This window comes from Anguilla anguilla, chromosome 13, assembly GCF_013347855.1.
Source record: "Anguilla anguilla isolate fAngAng1 chromosome 13, fAngAng1.pri, whole genome shotgun sequence".
Classification (NCBI taxonomy): Eukaryota; Metazoa; Chordata; class Actinopteri; order Anguilliformes; family Anguillidae; genus Anguilla; species Anguilla anguilla.
The window spans coordinates 12,623,996-12,645,822 of NC_049213.1; the positions used below are offsets into that span (position 1 = coordinate 12,623,996).

A 21,827-nucleotide genomic window follows, 5' to 3' on the forward strand; every position below is an offset into this window, starting at 1 on the left:
CTGTCAGTCACTGAATTCTTTGAACCAATCAGAAGGAACAAACTGGTTTGCCCATGTTTGTTGTTGTAACACCTCATTCTCTGATCATGACTGTCTACACCAGGCTTGGCCAACCCTTGTGATGGACAGCCAGAGAATCCCCTGGGTTTTGTTTTACTCTGCACTATATCCATTGAATAAATCAGTCGATTAGTTACTATTATTACTAATCGTGACGCAGTTCCTTGGGTGTAAATTGATGGCAGAACAAAAACCAACAGAGCCTGTGGTTTTGCAGGACCATGACTGTTCCCCTGGGCTACACATGTCTGTCCCTGTATCATCACACATATTCAAGATGAGTGATTCTCATTGCCTCTCCTCTTTCAATTCATGGGGCAAAGAAACTGACGTGGGTAACTTCTCTTTATGTATAGTTATCACAATTCTTAGTTGTAAGGAGGAATTTGTTTAAAGTCGTGGAATTAAGATGGAAAATTATACAGTGTAAAAGAAATGATAAGAGGTTCATGTCCTGGAATATTATTTTCTCTCGATTTGGAATGCCCAGTCGTGGTCACAGCCCTGTCTTATCGCTACAGAGCCCAGCGTCGTTTGAGGAGAGCGCAAACATGCGACCGCCCATCCCCCATGGTGCATTCTGTCTGTCAACATTCTTCCTCTCTGCAGTGCTTCGTTCAGGACATCACAGGAGAACAGCTCTGGTGAGGTGAGGCTCAGGGGCCATCTCCCCACCCGACACCTTCGCCCCCTCACCCTGCGTGACGCAACAACGGTCACACCGGTCACGATCGGAATCGGCGAGGTCGGGATTCCATTACCACGCCTATTCCAAGCAGGGCGAGCGGGATTGCCACACTGCCCCAGTGTTCCAAAGGGGAAAGTTCAGAGAATTATCTCGTGCTGCAGTGGGTGAAACATAGCACTCGTAGCATCTTCGTAAGCGCAGAATGTGATCAGTGTTGCCGTAGGCATACATTATCAATTATAAGCACTTTATAACAGCTGGCGTAAGGGTGACGATAAGTGTTACGCGGCATAGCATTATGCCACCTGTCATAAGGCAAATTCTATGAAGCAATTACATAAAATATGTCTCCTGTTACTAAAAACTATGATCATATGATTAACAAAAATCTTTGTCACACGTTGTTAAAAGGCCAAATAAATCTACTGACATAAAGCTGCATCCTGACACAATGTTCTCCCTCATGAGCAAGCCTGAGCTAAAGATCACATGGCTGGACACCAAATTTTGCGGTGTGGTCGTAGAATCACACTGAATAATTTAACAGACCATAGGAATCATAGCAAGTAGAAAATGTGTTTTTCATACAGCCTCCAAAACTAACGTCCCTGCAAACACCTACGTAACCATTAAGACAACCATTAAGACACACATTTATGCTGAGTAACGTCAGGATATGTTAAAGATCAATGCTCCATTTTATGAACAACCCACCCGTAGACATGGAGTTCAATATATAACTGCTACATTTTTCCTGCCTCATATTTTCCACAAGAGGCCGCTATACATCCTCCAGTTGTTTGTGACCATACTCTCAAATTTGGTGTGGGTCTACAAAGTATATGCTTACACGAAGACGTGAAAAAACTTTACAGCCATGTAAAGTTCATATCAAGAACAACATTTCATAATCTCACTTATGTCAATATTCCCAAATCACTGCTGTCGGAAAAAGGCTATTCGTCTTACGAAACTAAACACTTTACAAACGTATATAAAGATGGATTTTGCAGTGTTTATTTAACACTGAGCGAGTAGCTGCAGCTCTGATTTTCAACTCCTCAGCATCCTGCTTCAAAGCCCTATTAAAGCAGGGAGGTTGTTTTGCTGTCGAGCAGGATGGCATTCTTTTCATTCCCCTTTCAATGGCCTGACTGTTGTCAACAACTTAAATGATGCCACACCTCTTGTACCTATAAGGGGAAATACGTGTGTAGCCTACTTGACCTGTCTACACGTCTACCACTAACTGAATGTTAACAAACAATGATACGAGGGTAAACACTTCCGCCTGTTTGCAGAGCGGCAAGTGCCAGGTTTGAGTTGTTCATCTATCACGTTTTTTTTTTAACAGAAATAAAACACAAACGCCTGCGATAGATTGGCGGCCTGTCCAGGGTGTATTCCTACTTCTCGCCCAGTGTACGCTGGGATAGGGTCAGCACCCCCCGCGACCCAGACCAGGATAAGTGCGTATAGATAATGGATGGATGGATAAAACACACACACACACTATCTGTGTGCTCTCTCTCTCTCCCTAATTGTTTATTTGTCTTGCTAAAACAAATGAGGGTTTGTTTATTAACAATTTCAATGTTATTTATTTTTTATTATATTTTTCTTTCTTTTTTTTTTTTACTACTGCTGCTCAGTACATTTTTCATAGATTATTACTGATGTTCCTCTGATGAAAGATGGGTGTTTGGAAAAAAAAAACAAAACCAAAAAAACAATGCTGGCAGGAGTAGCATTTTCTGTAATTATTTCGAGAAAAACAAAATTCCACCTGCCGTTTTTTTTTTCCTGTTGTCGGAGCGCTCGCATTCTCTGGGTCAGGTCACCTGTTCTCTCCGCATTCCAAGGCGCACCGAGCGAGCGGTTATCAGCGCTCCTCTCCTCAATCACTGCCAGCGGCAGACCCGACTCACAGGAACGGCTTGTTTCGGGGAACCGGTTCGCCGATCAATCACGCGGGCCGTGTTTGCGTGTAGCTGAAGCCGAGAGTCGACTGGCACAGATTACCGCGGCCTTTGTTTCGCCAAACTTGTATTTCCACTCTCAGGCGATGTGTGTGTTTGTGTGTGCGCGCGGTTCTTTTTGTGTGTGTGTGTGTGTCGTATTAACATCTGTGTGTGTGTGTACTGCTTGTTTGTATGTGTGTGCTTGTGTGTGCATATGTGTGTGTAGCCTATGCGTGTGTTTGTGTATAAATGAATGCATGCCTGTGTCTGCATGTGTGTGTAAATGTGATTTTGTCCATCTGTGTGGACTAGCATGTATGTGTGGTATGTACATGCGCACAAGTGTGTGTGCATGTACGTCAGTCCTGTGTTCAGGTGTGCAGGCTGGCACGCATGCATGTATGTGTACGTGTGCATGCGTGTGTGTCTGTGTCTCTGTGTGATGGATTGTGCATGTTTTTGTGTGTAAACATGCACTCAGTGGCCACTTTATTGGGTACACCTAACTAGTACTGGGTAGAATCCAGAACAGCCTGAATTCTGGCTTCAGCAAGGTGCTGCAAACATTACTTAGGGACTTAGATCTATGTTGACTCGATAGTGTCACACAGTTCCTGCAGATTTTTCGGAAACCTTCCATTTCACCTTATTCCGAAAGGTGCTCTATTGGATTGAAACATGGGGGCCATTTGAGCAAACACTGACATGTTTGTGGAACCAGCATGAGATGACGTGACATCACATGTTATTGAAAAGGGGTATACTGTGTCCATAAAGGGATGCTCATGGTGCTGTAGCATTCAAATGATGCTCAATAGGTATTAACGGGCCTAATGAGTGCCAAGAAAACATTCCCCACACGCATGGATTCACGCTGTTTACGCCAAATTCTGACCCTACCATCTGCCTGTTACAGCAACAACAGAGATTCCTCAGACCAAGCAACAGGTTGACAGTGCTCAATCATCCTGGTTCTGTGCTCATGTACCTGTTGGTAGCCGACAGGTGTAGAACCCGGCGTGGTCTTCTGCTGCTGTAACTCATCCACTTCAAGGTTAAACGTGTTTTGCATTCAGGGATGCCTTTCTGAACACTACTGTTGTAAAAAAAAGCTGTTATTTCAGCATTTCTGGGTCTTCTGTTAGCTTGAATGAGTCTCCCCATTCTCCTCTGTTTTGGCCCACAGAACTGCCACTCACATGATGTTTTTTTATTTATCACATCATTCTCTAACCCTAACCCTAACCTTCACTCTAGAGACTGTGCTGCAGGAAAATTCCAGAAAGGCAGCTGTTTCTGAGATGCTGGAAGCAATATATCTTGCACCAACAAGCATGCCATTGTCTTGCCCATTTCTAATGTTTGGTGGAACAAAAAACTAAACCTCTTTGCCATGTTTTCATGTTTTATATATTGAGTTCCTGCCACACAATTCACTGTTTGGAGGAGAAGCCCGTTTGCGCTAACAAGCGGGTGTAGGCTACCTAGTAAAGTGGCCACTGAGTGTATATCCATCCTGTTGTTTTTGGCTGGACCACAACAGCAGGGCCAGCCCTACAAACGCGAATGTCTGTGACTGAGTGACTGAGTGATGAAGTTACATCATTTGTCGGTCGAGTTATGAAGTTACACCGTTGGTCGCCCGGATCACGTGTGTTAGTTCCAGCCACATACTAGGTTTTGACCTGGTCTTGTTTGCCTGTGACCTTTCACGCATATTGTTTGTTTCACCCAGGTGAGAGCCTTGATTGGCCCTTGGGTTCTCACGCTAGTGTTCAATATCCGGGGTCCACTCTGGAGCATATAACTGTCATTGAATGCCATGGCAAGTACTGACTATGTGCAATCCTGACTTTTTCCCATTATTCTTCTGTTTTCCTGGGAAAAACCCAAGACAGGGTGTTCTACCTAATCATTGATCATCATTGATTGATTCAAGAGTTGTGGCGGTGGTCGACATTCCGCGATGTGTTTCTCGGTTTGGCGTGAATGTGCCATTGTGGTGGAGCGCGTGGGCTCCATTGTTACTTATTCTGTATACATGGGACCGAATGAGCGTGCTGTTTGCTTGCGTTTGTGGATTTGTACTTGTACTTAGCTGGTCGATAAAACTCAAAAACAAGATGCAGGAAATCAACATAAAATGCAGCTATTTATTATAGCTTGGCTTAATAGAAGTCGTTTTTTTTTATTTGAGACATGCTAGGGAATGCTGAGCACTTTCTAACTGTGGTGAGTTCTTGTCCGGGATCAGAAGTCAGTTCACCCGTGGACAATGAACGCATTGTGACAGCTGGGTCCCGCAGCATCAAAGACCGAGTGATTAACCAGTTGACTGCGACGGGGTACAATACTGCTCTTCAGGGCGAACAGCACAGCCTCTTAAACTCTGTTCTCAAAGGCCAACCATTATCAGAGTTCCAAGCCCAGTATCTCGATAAGGACTCTCTGGAGAACTACACACACACACGGGCACACAGGGAGCGATAGAAAGTTCAGTTTGCGACGTGTGGTTCCAACACTATGCTATGGATTGTCTATGGCTCGTCCGCCGGGTAGTTAACTTTTGAACGATTTTCAGACGTAGTTGTATGCAGTTATGTTTAGGCTACCTACAGTATATTCTGTTTGTTTACCACTTCCCTCGTGGTTTGCACAATTGAATTTCTTCAGCAGCTGTCAAAGACCAAATAAGAAGGAAAGGGCGACGTTTGATTTTAGCCTAAATAAATAAAAAATGTATATATGTATATCATGTAAATATAATGTATATTGTATAATAAATCGTCTGTCTGGTTTTTCTCATTATTAGATAGGCTACTCGTAGATAAGCATAATCTAATATATTTTTTGTGAAAACAACTTTCACACACGTTTACTAGCAAATAACAAACGTGCCATTTCTTTCAATAATAGAATTTTAAAGTGCCGTGGGTGATTGGTACAAATTGTCGCTTGTGGACCAATCAGAAGCTCTTGCCTATTACAGCAGGCATTGTGGGAGGGAAAGCGTCAGAAACTTAGAAGTTTTCCAATAGTTTTATTCCTGCTGAACGCAGCTCAGTGCGTATTTCAACATTTCTCTAATTTTTTATGCCTTAATTCTGGTTTTCTTTTACACAGTAAGCTATATCACTGAGTTGTTCGAGCAGTCGGAAGGAGGTATGTGTATGGAAAAGACTGTATCAGGTGGATGGACGTCCCCAACAGAAGGATATGATACATCGCCGTAATCATTTCAACAACAGTTTGTTGATATGCTGTACCCGTATAACAGAAGAAAACGAGTGACTTGGAACCTGCGATAACAAGCGAAGTAACCTATCCTACGCTTATTAATGGAAGGAAGAGTATATTTAGAAGTTTAGAAAACAAACACTGTCGCTTTCATTTGGAATTAACTTTACTACAAAGGATCGACATAGGTCTCGTATAAGAACTGCATAGATAAAACTGTGCCGGATTGCTGAACGAGGTCGCGACGTCGTCTTTGCCGCTACCCGTCATGGTCCCATGGTCCGACACTCTGTGATGTTCTCTATCGGATCCAGAATGACTGCGTGTCCGCAGGTGTTCGCCGTGTGCATCCTGCTGGTTTGGTCCCTGCATCCCGTGGACGCTGAGGCACAAGAAGGTATGTTAGGCATGCCTCACTACATACGATCTTTGCGCTCTAAGTTCTGTCGCCATATTTTTATGTTAATTATAAATAAAAACGAGGTTATGTGAGAAATCTGGGGATCTTTCTCTGAAGGGTCTTACCTAAGGGCTACACCTATCAAAAGCTCTATGTAACGTGTTCTCACGCGCAGCAAAAACACGCATGTCAACGGACATAGTCTTTTTGTGTGTCACCTCTGTCATATGGGATATTACCTTAAGGGTTTTATGTGGCATCTCATTGTAATGTTGTTTAATATATAGATGGTGACTGACAGTTCACCACGTGACAAACTGTCTTTTGACATACGCTTCCAAATGTTTATGTAGCAGTTATTAAGTTGTCTATAGTGTTCACACGTTGCTTTATGCAACTTATATATGCGTGTCACCAACGAACCAGACATTCGAATCCAGCATAGGCTAAGTCACTGCCTATAAATAGTTGATGCTGTTCGTTATATAGGCTACTGAATTTACTCATATCAGTCTCCGAAAAATCATTATCATCAAGTATTTGCATTCAAAACCTATTCCCACTTTAGTTTTGCTAACGTTTGTTAATGTGGACTCAAGCTCCTAATGCATCTCAAAAATAACAAACAATAACAACTGACAGACAACAGATAACAATCAAACCAGTTGTCAACAAGTCTTATGCGGAAGATGCACATTATAATGCAATACTTAGTTATGGAACGCATGATAATTGCATGGATTATATTTTGGCGTGGTGAAGTTCAAGTATCGGAATTTATGCGCAAATACGCCCAATACATGTCTCAATGAGACACAAGACAGGTGAAATCGTACATTTTGGTAGCATTTACAAGATTTATTTATTTATTTATTTATTTATTTATTTGGACTGATTGCTCGTTTTCATCAACACTGATACTGATTCCAGATTCCATTTTCGTCACCCATTTTTTTTTGTAAATTTGTAATTTGCAATTTTTTTGTGGGATAGCCAGAATACCACACATCAACAATTTCTTATTAGAGCCCACACATTTTGCAAAGGCTTATTATTTTGTTTTAGTTCCCTATCTAAATAGAGGGATGGCGTTGTATAACTTGTAGATCTGACGGAGTTTCTGCGTCCTTGCTCCTCGCTTCGTCTCGGAACAGAGCGTGCTTTCTGTAATCACTGCTCGCGAGTGACAAAACCAGTCGATTGTGCAGAACCTGTTAAGTTGCCTGAGCTGTTCGCGTCAGACCTTTTGTTTTATTCCTAACCTTGAGAGCCACGCTTCTTTACCGCTCCTCCTCCTGGCTGACTATTTCAGCTCGCAGAGAAAGGTGTGTCTGCGCGCAGAAAGCACCTGTACGCTCGCTGTACTCAATGTGTGACCTGTTTCATCGGAGGCGCGGCTGAACTTTGCTGAACTTTGGTCACCGTCAGCAGGCCATGGACAAACATTCTTCATACAAACAAACAACAGCAACTACCACAACAACAAAACTAGTCCAACAAAGACACGTCTGAACAGGTGTGGCAATAACCACAAGGAACTTGCGTTGTGGAATGGACTAGTTGTGGACTTGACCAAGGGTAGTGGTGTCAACCTTTAACTTTCACATTCTGAATAGAGGGCTACACCAACCTTTTTATGTGTGCCTTGTGTTAGAAATAGTCTGCAAAGAAACCAAAAGACCCACCCCGCTAACCAAACATCACAATTCTGCAGTGTGTTTGCTTGAGCCAACTGGTTTTAACATCCATTCATCTGTACGTGTTGTAGCCATGTTTCTTTCAGCTGTTTTGTTCTGAAAAGCAGGCCGTCTTTGAAATCATTAACCCGAACCCCTCCTTCCCAAAAATCGAATATGTAGTGGCCTAGAGTTCACTATGCTACAGGTTTTAACGCTTCAAATCGTGTCACCGGACAACAAAACCACAAGGTTTTGAATCTGCTTTTCATTTCAGAGTAGTTTTTAAAATAGAGAAAGCCAGTCAGACCAGCTGCCCTATCCAGTTTATGAATCGGGGTCAATGCTTGTGTGTGACTAGGTGGTAGATATACAGTAGGGGGTTATATGTCATAGCAGGTGACTGTAAGTCTGTGATTTTATTAGGATGTGTCTGTTGACTCAGAGTCATTAGGCAGGATGATAACGATCTCGTCATGAACCTTGGCTGGCCCAGTTAAACAGGGAGGGCTGTCTCTGTGAGTGCCAGGCTGTGATTTTTCACCTGTCGCTGCCGGCAGGCTTGTGTGACTTAGCCGCCTCCCGTCCCAGCTGCAGTTTGACTGCTCCGGCACAGTAAATGAATCCGGTATCTTTTACAGTGATGATGGCTGCTGATGCGTTCTTTGTGTCGAACTACGCCGATGTGTACATCGTGACCCAACTACGTCACCGGCATGTTGTCCACTGCCGGGTTCGCCGTCAATGCCCGACATCGCGTTTTTTCACATGGATTACCCGTCCCAAATATAACGCATCAACATGCAAACCTGAAATCGCTGCATTCCTATGTTTCTTATGCTCCCCCCCCCCCCCCCCCCAACCTTTCAATGCCCGATTGTGCTCAGCCTGCGGAATTCATCGCAAACTCTGTTGTCGATTCGGGAAAGCGCGGACGAGCATGTGCTCTGTTCCAAAGCGTGTGATGTCAACCACTGTTTGTCGCCGCAGCGCATTTCGCATGCTGGCCTTTCCCAGACTGAATGTCGGAAGGAGGCGCTTCATGGGCAGGCGTTAATCGGCCAGCGGGGCTCACGGGTGCATCGTCAGACTTCCGTGTCGACTGCAGCCTGCCTCCCCTGGGCAGCATTATAACCAACTGTGTTTTGCCATTACATTACATTACATTACATTATAGGCATTTAGCAGATTCTCTTATCCAGAGCGACTTACACCACTTTTTACACAGCATTTACATTGCATCCATTTATACAGCTGGATATGTACTGAAGCAATGCTCTAAGGGTTGCCTTTGGGTTACATGCCCAGTTCGCTAACCAGTGTACTACACTGCCGTCCTGTGGGGCTTTGCTCAGTGGGTCATCAGTGGAACAATCCGGATTCAGTCCCAGACCACGTGGCCTATCCATACATTAGAACAGGCCTTTAACAGGATAAGTCACGATTTATGTTTTTAACCCAGTATTTTTTATTCCCTTAATGGAATTTGGAACCTCAATTTGGAATGGCTAGTTGTATTTCCAGCTTTATTTGACTGCTACAGCATCCAGCGTTAAATTGGGAGGGTGCACGGCAACACCCATATCACTGCAAGCATGGGACGTTAGCCGCTCTTTTTCTCGCTGCAGTCCAGCTGAGCTGTGCACTGCATTATGGGAATGCAGCTCATGCTCGGTTGGTGCAAAAAGACTGCAGGTGCTGATTGTCCACAGGGTTCACTTCATGTCACGCGTCGAAAGAAAGTGTTCAGGCTTCCTCCTGCAGACTTCGCGTAAATGACACTGAACACTTCAGAGTGCGTGAGACCGAAGTCCGCGAGGGCTGAGTTCGCCAGCCTGGAACACGGACATTAGCATTCAGCCACCCTGTAAAGAACCAAAGCTTTATTTACTTCTGCATTCAGCAGGCTAGTGAACTCCGCACACGCAGTGATTGTTTTCTCTCATTGGCCAGCCTTTATCAATTTTTAATCATGGCTAAAAAAATATTGACAAGACAAGATATTCTGCAATATCTTTCAAGATGCGGTTGCAACGGTACATATTTAACTTGTACATACGGTGTTATCCATAAATGTATTTTTAGGCCAATTTAAAATATTTTAATTTGTGTTCGGGTGTAATTTTAAAAAAGCTTTTCAAATGCTTTTGTCTCTGTATGCATATTAATACTAATACAAGTAGTGCTGCTGTAGAGCTTGACTTGAGTAGGGACTCAACAGTCGTCGGAAGTAATGGACGAATGTTTGTTAAATGATAATAACTGTAGATGTTCATCCCAGAACACACCTAATTCTCAGCAGTGTCTTTTAAACAAAGACTATTTGTCATCACGCCTACTCACATTCCTCCAGCTACATCAAGTAAAGCCAAATCAGAACAACAAGTCGTCTGCCAGGAAGTCACTCCAACCCTGTCACTCCAGCTGCTGTTGATTTGTTGATTTTATTTTTTTCTCTCGCTCATGGGTTAGCTTGCTTGTGACACAGGTGCCCACTGTGTGCTCAGGTGTGAAGCGATTTGGCTGGGCCGTGTGTGTTTGTGTGCGGAGGAGATGGAGTGAGCACGAGAGGGCTGGGGGGAGAGCCCGAGTGCGGCTGACTCTACGGGCGACTCTAGGTGTGAGTGTGAGAACGTGTCTGGAAGGTATGCGGTAATCTCTTCGGCGTCTCCGGCCAAGTTTCTGTTTACTCCACTGGCAGTTTCTATCGCTCCTGTTTGTTTGCCTCCCTCCCTCCCTTGCCTCTCTTCCCGCCTAACGTCTGTTGAGTCAGGTCGCCGTGGTAACCACCGGGCGGAAAAGTGTGGCTAAAGCCTCGCTACTCGCACAGGTACTCGCAAAGACAAAAGGCGACATGTGTCGAATTACCCCCCACCCCCACCCCCCCCGCCTAATTCCCTGTTTCTTTTCTTCACGGCTGTGGCCCCGCGTGAGGATAGAGTGGGCAAGTGAGGCAGAGGGGAAGACGGAGGGAGGGAGGGAGGGAGAGAGGGAGGGAGGGAGACAAGGCGGGCTTCAGACCGCGATGTGGCACAAGACGTTCGTTTTCGCGCCAACTCAGAATGCAGCTATTGTGTGTGTAACTGCCTCTGCACCCCATGACCCTGTTCTCTCCACGAGCGCCTCTTCTCCCTCTCTCTCTCTCTCTCTCTCTCTCTTTCCAAATAAGAATTATTTGGAATAAGAATTATTTGGAATATGGAATAAGACTTAGGGTGGTGCAGACAACTTGGGGTTTTTGCCCCAACACTCTCTTTGATCACCCCCCCCCCCCAACACTCACTTTGACCAAACCCTGCCCCCTTCATTAATATTTGAGAGGGCACTGTTAGGCATGCCTGTCTTAGAACATGGATTTTTAACATTCGTTGTTACCTTTATTTTTACCTTTACTCAACCTAGGTATCTCAGGATAGCACTCAATGCTCATTTGCAGTGATGGGGAATCAGATTGGGTAGGGAATGCATGGGATTGCACAGCCAATCAGAATTGTGCAGGTGGAGGGGGTGATTAGGCAAGAACAGGTGCAGAGAGCCGGTTTTTGTGCAACGTTGGAGACACAGTTGTTAGCGCTCATGCTCTATTAAAGTGCAGTGTTAATGTGTGTGTGTGTGTGTGTGTGTGTGGATTCACTTGTGCTTTGGAAGACTTCTCAGCTCACAACATAAGCAATGTGAAGTGATAAAGCCATCCACTGATACCCTTTTTACGACAGCAAGCTGCTGATAACCGCACGCTGCGATAAGGTGTTCTGCTCTTGGGCAATGTCTTCCAGTGGATTTGAGCACCTCAGCTGTCCCAGCAGTCTCCAGTAAAAGCTTACTATTGACTGTTTCCTGCTTTGGCTTTAGCGCAGTGTCGTAGAAGACTTAGCTCAAATATTTTGGACAAATGAATAAAGATTATAGAGTAGGTGCCGGGTCTGGATTTTAATATAGTTCCGTATACTGGTGCTTTGTGCGCTGGTAAATACAATACAGACTCTCTGTACAGTAGTGTTTTTAATCCGGTAGTGTGTATTTATGTGACTGTGCTCATGTAATTGCCATTAGGAAGGGTCTATCAGTGCTAGTCCTTAGTGCAGTGTGGTGCCTGTGTTTACCATTGCATGTCTATATTGGTGGTGGTGCATTGTGGGTATTATGCTTAACGCTTTGTCATTTTGGTGCTGTGGTTCACTGTCCTGGCTTTCAGAAATGTGGCATAAGAGCAGTGCATTTCACTGATGGGAGTTTAAGGGATATCAGTCTAAGAAGGCTGTGTGAAAGATGTGTGCGTGCGTGCATGTGTGTGTGTCTGCATGCATGTGTATGTGTATCCGTGCATGTGTGTGTGTGTCTGTACATGCGTGTCTGTGCGTGCATGTATGTTTGCGTGTGTGTGTGCGTGCATGCATGCATGTATGTGTATGTGTGCGTGTGCGTGTGCGTGTGCGTGCATATGTGTGTGTGTGTGTGTGTGTGTAGTGATGTCTCCCAACAGTCACTGACTCTCTAACACATGGCCCTTTGTTCACTGTTCTGATGTCAGCCTTGCGCCCCCCCCCACCCCTCCCCCACACACACACATTCTCATACAGACATACTTACGCACATACATATGTGTACGTGCATACGTACATAATCACATGCATTCTTATACATACTCACACAAGCGTACATATTTACAAACGTATACATGAATACATCCACACAGTCTCACGTGCACCGTCACACACGAGCACACACACACACACACACACACACGCACACGCCAGGTCCTGCACTGTCCATACTCGCAGTCAGCACACCCCTCAGAATGTCCTCACAATACCCTGCTCTGTTCCAGGGGACAGAGCCCCTGCTTCCTCCTCGTAAGAGCACTACTGCCCCGGGCCCCAGCTGGCTCTGCAGGCCCATCGTGGTGACCACTGTGGCATTTCTCACATAATTCTCCCCCTTTTTTTTTGGCCCTTGACTTTTTTATATTCCTGCTATGTTATTAAAAGCACACGGCGCCCAACTCAGTTAGGAACAGCGCAAATATGTACGATATGTATGAAATATGTATGCAGATAAGTGTCTTGAAGAACCCAATCGCGTTTTTCTCTTGACTTTCGTAAGTAAAATGTTATACTTGCGCGCCTCACATTCCCACAGTCCCCTGCACCCTTTCCATCAGGCGGTTATTCAATAAATACCACCATCTGGATCCTGGAAGCAGGATCGGGGGAAAACAGAGTCAATCAGCGATAGAGAGAAAAGAAAAAGGAAGGCAGAGAAAGGGATTTGCATTTAGATTTTTTCCAATATTAGCAAATGTGCACAATTATTCATTGTCGAGATGGCAAGAGGAGAGCAGGGACCATTGCCTTTCCTTTTTATCCTTTAAGGTGTGAGATCACAGCTATGTGATGAGAATGTTCTTAACTGAACAATAATTACTGGTGATAGTAAGAAATGGAGTTCTAGACTTAGAATCTTGAAAATGCATTCCAACAAACCTACTCTTCATAGGGTTAAAAGTTTCAGGGTTTTGAGAATATGGACCCACATTTGTTTTTGAGATGCAGTAATTTATTTTAGTTGAAACTGACATTTGCCATTGTGCATATGTGTATATCACTGGTGCTGGGCAAAAATCCTTTAAATAGTGCAAATATAGCCACAAGCTAAAACTAGCACACAAGCAAATGATTAATGGCTTTTTGCAGACTGTGCACTTGAAATAAAATAATCAGGCTGCATCTTGTTACACTCAGCCATTTATGCAATAAGGCCTAATTATTTCATTTACTGTGCATTTTACAAAAAAACAAAAACAAATGCTGTGTATGTAGTTATTTCCCTTTAACCAATAGAATTTGTGATTCATAAAACAGCGTTGTTGTTTGAACATCTGTGACCGTATCAAATGTCACCGTTTATTAGATGAGCAAACAAGCACAGATTGTGATTGAGGCAGATTTGAATTGTTATGGAGACAGAGAATGCTGTGTCAACACCACAATAAAATGGTCTGAAAACACCACAATAAAAGTCTCATAAAGCTCTCATTATCTCACTTTTACTGTCCTCTTGCAGTGGCAGGTCACTGGACTCTTACCCTGATTTGTTTTTCTGTACAATCTCCTGCGCTCTAAGTACCCTGATTAGTGATTTGAATCTGTTTGTCTTACTGTCTGTTTGTGGACTTGTGGTTTTGTGTGTGTGTGTGTGTGTGTGTGTGTGTGTTTAACTACATTTTAGCCATTTGGCAGACGCTCTTATCCAGTGCAACTTGCACAGTTTACATTCTTTATATACAATCTATTTATTCAGAGGAACCTTTGAAGGAGTGCAGGTTACAAGGTCAAGGTTGCAATGGCCCACCTGTGAATCGAACCTACAACCTTGGTGTGTGTGCTTGCGTGTGTGTGTGGTTGTCAGATTCATTTTTTTAACGATTGTCTCATTGTCTTGGCTCTGTGTGTCATGGCACCCAAAATGCACCAAGAAAAAAAAAAAGCTGATGGCCACAATGAGATAACAGATGCACAACGATTTCATCAACCAGGAACTGAGAGCACAAAAAAACAAAAGCAGAAGCACAGGGCTGGAACCCCTTCTGCAGGGGAATTTTTCTCAGTTGAGACAAACTGCAAAAAATTTTTTTTTGGAGGGGGCGTTGGGGGGGGGGGGGGGGGGCGGGGGGGGGGGGTGTTGAAACCTGTCTTACAGGGTTGGCCACCAGCCATTTAAGTGAACAGTTACACAATGACCGGAAAGTCCATGTTTCAGAGCCCACTGCCACACACACCCCGCTCATTCCTCTCCGCTTATGCACCTGTAGGCGGGGGGGGGGGGGGAGGCGATCCAGGTCAAGGTGACATACATAACAGCCTATTTGGAGGGTCTGGATATGTTCCATTGCAGTCACTCATTTCAGGAAATGAATGGAAAGTCAACTGGAAAAATAAAATCCCCGTTGCACATAATGGGCAGTTTATAGTTCATGACTTTAAATTTGATTTGTATCCTGAATTGGGTGAAGTGAAATAGAACTGGCTCTTCTGGCATGGTTTCATAGACTGGGCCTCTGGTACAGCCGTTATGAGTTCAGCTATTGAGAGATTGCTCCTGCTGTAGGTTGCAGTGGACACAGGGAGTGGATACTAGCCTGTGAAGTGATAGAGAGAGAAAGCAGAAAGACAACATTGTGTTAGTGGGTGTGTGTGCGTGTGTGCATGCTTGCATGCATGCGTGTGTGTGCGTGCCCGCCCGTGTGCGTGTTTGTGTGTTTGTGCCACCTTTGGTCTTCCAAAGAAAATGACGTGAAGGATAAATTGTGCCCACACTCTGAATGTGTCATTTTATTGCGCAATCAAGGGAAGTTGGCATCTTATCGTGCAGTTACCTGACAAAGACCTGTGCGGTTGAAGTGTCATCTTGTGGTTGTGCAATAAAAGGCCATTTTGGGGAGAAACAGTTGTGTGAGTGTGCTGAAACATTTCCTGCTCTCTGCACATTTTCTTATACACAGTAAAATGTCCAGTGTTAATATGTCGAGTGTTAAATGTCCAATAGGGACCATATGTACTCTGTAAGAGTTGATTTAACACTGAACATTTTACTGTGTACATTATTCTATAAACAAAGAGAGATGTCTTTTCCATCAGTTAAAGTAATAGATTCCCGAGGTATTTAAATATTATTACAGTTTTACTGTATGTTTTTGATTGGCCTAGGTTACAAGTGTCAGAATCCACTACTGGAGGGCCATAGTGACTGCTGGTTTTTGTTGTGCTTCTGCTTCACTGATTCATTTGAGTCATTGATTGGCTAAAGAATCCAGACACCTTGTTCTCAAGGCCTTTGTTAGCTACTAATGGAAAGGAAACCACAAATGCCTGCAGTCACTGCAGTCCTGCAGGATTTTTATTGTGTTTGACACCGCTGGGCCAGACAGGTTTTGTTAGTACTGAAGGATCTTTAGACATTTACCTGTGAACCTGTGTTTTGCCGTTGTCTATGACCACGAAATGCACTTTTGTACGTCGCTTTGGATAAAGGCGTCTGCTAAATAAATGTAATTTACGGGTCTGATGACCTGACAATGTTACAGTGACTGGTAAGTGGGCATTTGCAGTTTGTGGTCTAAAGCAAATAAAAAAATAAAATAAATAAATAAATAAAAAACACTTGTAGTGACTCTGAAGCAAAATGTTCAATTACTTGAAGTGTATTTTCTTGCTATAGACCATAAACTTCCATTGTAAAGCAGACAGGCCTTCAGAAATATCTGAAATATCTAAAATATTCTTCATTGCTCATAAGAAAAGCTGTCGGGTCAACTAGAACACGTACACTAATGTTGAAATAATTTAAAAACCTACAGACAGCGCACTGCCCCTTAAATATGAGCAATCACGTTCATCCTCATTCCTCTGTCAGAACATTTAGAGATTCATTATTAAAGACAGACTATTCAATCAGTAGCGCAGAGCTGAACATCTGCTTAGAACATCTGCTTAGAACCCGTGGTCGGTTGCCTTGGTATTCCTTTCGATGACATGCAGCAGACTGGTACCTTTTCCTAATGGGCTCTCTTTCCTCAGTGGCAGCATGCTCGGGTACCCAGAATTCCCTGAGCGTGACGGGGAATGCAGACGTGCAGTACAAGCTCATGAAGGACATGTACAGCGGCTGTGAGATCGTCATGGGCAACCTGGAGATCACCCACATGGAGCATAACCGCAACTTCTCCTTCCTGCAGGTATGGGGGAATGGAGGTTAGGGAGGTGGGTGGGGCATCAGTAGTGCACCAGTGGGACAGGAGGAAGACCAAGGGCCCATGTAGTAGGGTGGAGTATGTGGTCTTGTGTGGTCGAATCCTCACCTGTACTGGAGGAATCTGCAGGACCGTGATGTTGCTGTGATGAGCTCCTTGAAGTCCAGCTGGTCATCCAGGACCACCCCCAGGTTCTTTGCAGAGTGAGAGCCAGCCACTGTAGTCCCATGGACAGTGATGGTGAGCTCTCCTAGTAGGGGGAGGTCCTGTCAGAGATGAAGAGTGGCTCCGTCATTGTCGAGGTTCAGTTTCAGGTGATGCCTGGCCATCCGTGTTCGGCTGTCGGCAAGGCAGGCAGATATCCTCTCATTCATTAACCTGTGTGGCAAGTGGAGGGAAAGAGGAGAAGAGTTGTGCATCATCAGCATAGCAGTGATAAGAGAAGCCATGTGAGGTAATCACTGTTGATCGGGGTGCCTGCGTTCCGCCTGCGTTCCTTCCGCCTGCGTTCCTTCCGCCTGTGTCCTGCGGTGCGGTCAGCTGCACGGATCAGCCGGCGGTTTCCTGACCCGGTCTCCGGGTCCCGGCTGCGGCAGGGCATTACATTACATTACATTACAGGCATTTAGCAGACGCTCTTATCCAGAGCGACTTACACAACTTTTTACATAGCACTTTACATTGTATCCATTTATACAGCTGGATATATACTGAAGCAATTTCGGTTAAGTACCTTGCTCAAGGGTACAACGGCAGTGTCCTTACCCGGGATTCGAACCTACGACCTTTCGGTTACAAGCGCAGTTCCTTACCCACTGTGCCACACTCCGTCCTACGTCCTACCGTCCTAGGGCGACTTCAATAACCTCTCTGTAGACAACGAGCCCTCTGTGTGGGCCGGATGTCTCTCAGGGGGCTGGCCCCAAGTAACACTGCCGCGATCCAGAAATAGACACTGCTGTGATTGCACTGTAATGCTGGCTCCACTCTTTTTGCTGTATTAATCAGGGACCGTGCGCAATGTTTTTAGCATAAATGCTACAGTAGGTATCCTGTACCGGATTTAGCCAAGGCTCATGTTCAGGTGAAACAGAGTAATCCTAATTCTGTTAGTCCAGTAGGAACAACATGTATTAGAATTTAAACCACTCTATCAGAGTTGATTTAATACTGAACATTACTCTGCGTGTGGACACCGCTCAGTGACCAAACGCGGGCAATGGCGTTCTGACGAGCGTCCGCTTCCTGTCCGCAGTCCATCCGGGAGGTGACGGGCTACATCCTGATCGCCATCAACGAGTTCTCCCGGCTGCCGCTGGAGCAGCTGCGCGTGATCAGGGGCACCACGCTCTACGAGGACCGCTACGCCCTGGTCGTCGTCGTCAACTACCAGAAGGACGGAAAGCACGGGCTCCAGGAGCTGGGCTTCACGCACCTGACAGGTGAGGGCAGGGGGGAGGGGCTGGAATTGCAAAAATGACTCATCTCACCGGCGTGGGATTGGAAAAACTCGATGAGCCGCACAGAGCACGCTCAGTTCGTGGTGGATTACCCACCTCACGATTTTAAGCGAATTGGAGTGGGTGTAGATGGATGATCGCCTTTGTAAAAAAGGCGCTAACCCACCTCACTGGGGAGGGAAAGGTGGGATGAGGGAGGACAGGGGCCTATGGTGGGGGGGGGGGGACAGGCTGCAGGTGTACTGACGTGATTTTAAATGAATTCGACTGGATATGGATGGGTGGTGTCAGGGCATGTATTCAAAGAGGGCCATACTTTATAAAGGCAATAACCCCCACAGAGCACATAGCCTTTGAGGAGGACAAGATGCGGGTCAGTGCTTGCATCTGATTAGTGGCACAGTGCAAAATGAACCCGCTCACTTTTCATTTGTGGTCAATTAAGGTTACAAAGTCCCTTATCAGTTCTGTGTTTAAACAAAAATGAGTCATATTCATAATCACCTGGCCTGAATATGACTGATTTATTCACCCTAAAGTTAAACAACATAATCTAAAAATAATTTGTGTGGTTCGCTGAGACACACTTGCATGCACACACACAGAAGCACACACGCGCACACACACACACACAATAACCCATTTTCTTAGACTCGTTTAACACTTAAACCGAAACTTGTTTGTGGCTGTCTTTCCTGGAACTAAATCCAACCGTCTATGAATAAGAGAAAAACACCTCCGGTAGTACAGGTACACGTTTTTTTTTTTCGCGGCAGTGCCGGCAACCGTGAGTGTGCCAGGCTGCGCGTCTGCATTCTCACACCCACGCGGTGCGGCCACGCCCTCGCGAACGCCTGCCAAAGAAGATGAGCGGTGGCGAGGGGAGGGGGGATCCCTGGAACAAGCTTTCATGGGAAATCCCTGGGACCTTCTTTCGCGGGAAAGCAGAAGCAGGCCGCGGGCGCGCCTGGCGCGGCGGGAGGCTTCGGCACAGCGGGCCGACGGCGCGGAGCGGCGCGTCGCGGCACAGAGCCGTAACTCAGCACCACGGCTCTACCTGGCCTTCGGCTGCCGGGACGTGCCTCCGCTTGTTCTGCTCCTCGTCCCTACACAGACTGCCTCTGTGCGCGTTAGTGCGTCCCTGTGCACGGGCGGCTCTGTGATACAAGGGTGTGTGTGTCTGTGTGTGTGTGTGTGTGTGTGTCTGTGTGCGTGCGTGCATGTGTCTCCTGCCACAGAAATCCTGCAAGGGGGCGTTCAGATTTTGAACAACAGGTTCCTGAGGTACGTTTCCGCGGTGAACTGGGTTGACATCATGAGGGACAGCTCCGCCGAGGTCAAGATCACCCAGAACGGGGAGAGGGGTGAGTCAGACTCTGGAGAGATGGAGGGAAGCACGGGGAGAGGGGTGAGTCAGACTCTGGAGAGATGGAGGGAAGCATGGGGAGAGGGGTGAGTCAGACTCTGGAGAGATGGAGGGAAGCACAGGGAGGGAGGGGGTGGAATGCGTGGGCGGTGCGGGGGGAGAGTTTAGGCAGGGGGCATAACATGGGTTCAGCAAGGGTTATTGATATATTTAAACAGCTGAGTGACGTACAGTAAACTGATGTCATAGCATGAACTTATGTAGAGTTTAATACTTGGGCGATGTCATAGTTTTCTGGATCATGTCATGGAGAGATATAAAATGATCACATCAGGGAGTAGGGGCACCATGAAATGTATCTAAGCCTCTTCAAGAGAGTGAAAGAACAATGTTTATTGATATTGTTGAAAAAATCTTTTAAATTTTTTATAAAAATAGAACACACACACAGACATTCAACAGACATCAAAAATTCATAGCATTATCTTATGCCTTTCTGACGATGTATCTCTGGTTATGATTTTTGGCTGGACCGCAACAGCGGGGCCAGCCCTACAAACGCGAATGTCTGACTGAGTGACTGAGTGATGAAGTTACACATTGGTCGGCCGAGTTATGAAGTTACACCATTGGTCGGCCGGTCCAGCCATATTCTAGGTTTTGACCTGGTCTTGTTTTGATGAGGTCTGATGATGCGTTTCCTGTGTTTCAGGGCAGTGTCACGAGTCCTGCGGAGGGTACTGCTGGGGACCAAGCAAAGATGACTGTCAGATCTGTGAGTCTAGTGTCTCCCTCCTCTCTGTGGTACCTCTCCTCTTCTTCTTTTGAGCTGTGTCACAAATCTCTCTCACCCTCCCACTGCCTTTGGCTCCTCCCCTTCTATGTTTCCATAGTGACCAAGACGGTGTGCGCCCCGCAGTGCAACGGCCGCTGCTATGGCACCAGCCCCAGTGAGTGTTGCCATAGCGAGTGCGCGGGGGGCTGCACCGGTGCACAGGACACAGACTGCTTTGTGAGTCCAGCGCCACCTTCTGGTCGGAGGCCGTCTGGTCCAGACTACCACCACACGCGCTCTCCATGCGCACACTGAACATGCTCACACAGACTACTATGGTTTAATGTTTGTTTTGAATTCAAATATCAGGGGGCCAAACCTGATCCTGGAGAGCTGCAGGGTCAGCTGGCTTTTATTGTTGCTCAGCCTGAAATTGATATGTTAAAGCAGTTTATTGCACAGTAAACTCACCTCACCTGGTTTGTTGATACTCAAACGGTTGTCCGTTTTGCCAAAGTGAAAACAGAAGCCAGCCGACCCCGTGGCTCTCCAGGTAAAGGGTTAGCCACCCCTGTCACGGAACATGAGCATGTACAACATCACTAATGTCAACTGTAATAAGCATTCTTAGTGTATTATGATTTGCATGTAATAAGAACAGGTGATGATAAACTACAGAAACACTTTTGCGGTCTAGTTCTATGACAGAGTTAGCAAATATTGTACTTTAGAATGTTTGAATAGTCTACTTGCATATTGTGATATGAGAAGGGCCACACATTCTGGTTTTTCTCTTTCAGTATTCTCTTAAATTATCTAATTGTTAATGAAAATATTCAAGCTCTGATTGTGTGTGCGTGTGTGTGTGTGTGTTTACAGGCTTGTAGTCGATTCAATGACTCAGGGGCTTGCGTCACACAGTGCCCTCAGACCCTCATCTATAAAAAGCACACCTTCCAAATGGAGCCCAACCCCAGTGCCAAGTACCAGTACGGCTCTATCTGCATATCTCAGTGTCCCCGTGAGTACCGAATCTCCCTGTGTCTCAGTATCTCTGTCTCTCAGTGAGCACTCATTCTATATCTGTTACTCAATGAGTACTCATCTTGTATCTGCAACTCAATGGGGACTCATCCTGTATCTGTGACTCAATGAGTACTCATCCTGTATCTGCAACTCAGTGGGGTCTCATCCTGTATCTGTGACTCAATGAGTAATCATCCTGTATCTGTGACTCAATGGGGACACATTCTGTATCTGCAACTCAATGGGGACTCATCCTGTATCTGTGACTCAATGAGTACTCATCCTGTATCTGTGACTCAATGAGTACTCATCCTGTGTCTGTGACTCAATGAGTACTCATCCTGTATCTGTGACTCAATGAGTACTCATCCTGTATCTGTGACTCAATGAGTACTCATCATGTGTCTGTGTCTCAGTAACACTGAAAAC

At 45.5% G+C, this 21,827-nt stretch overlaps 1 protein-coding gene across 1 annotated transcript in view; it reads left to right on the plus strand.

Annotated features, from left to right (window-relative positions):
- Positions 1 to 5,720: 5,720 nt before the first annotated feature.
- Positions 5,721 to 21,827, plus strand: part of LOC118211802 (receptor tyrosine-protein kinase erbB-3-like) — a 34,126-nt gene continuing 18,019 nt past the window's right edge. Inside the window, exons 1-7 of the mRNA XM_035389287.1 lie at positions 5,721 to 6,343; positions 16,599 to 16,756; positions 18,027 to 18,213; positions 19,470 to 19,595; positions 20,310 to 20,372; positions 20,491 to 20,609; positions 21,252 to 21,393. Of these exons, the coding sequence (XP_035245178.1) occupies positions 6,223 to 6,343; positions 16,599 to 16,756; positions 18,027 to 18,213; positions 19,470 to 19,595; positions 20,310 to 20,372; positions 20,491 to 20,609; positions 21,252 to 21,393 (916 nt within the window). The 5' untranslated portion in view covers positions 5,721 to 6,222. The remainder of the gene's footprint in view (positions 6,344 to 16,598; positions 16,757 to 18,026; positions 18,214 to 19,469; positions 19,596 to 20,309; positions 20,373 to 20,490; positions 20,610 to 21,251; positions 21,394 to 21,827) is intronic.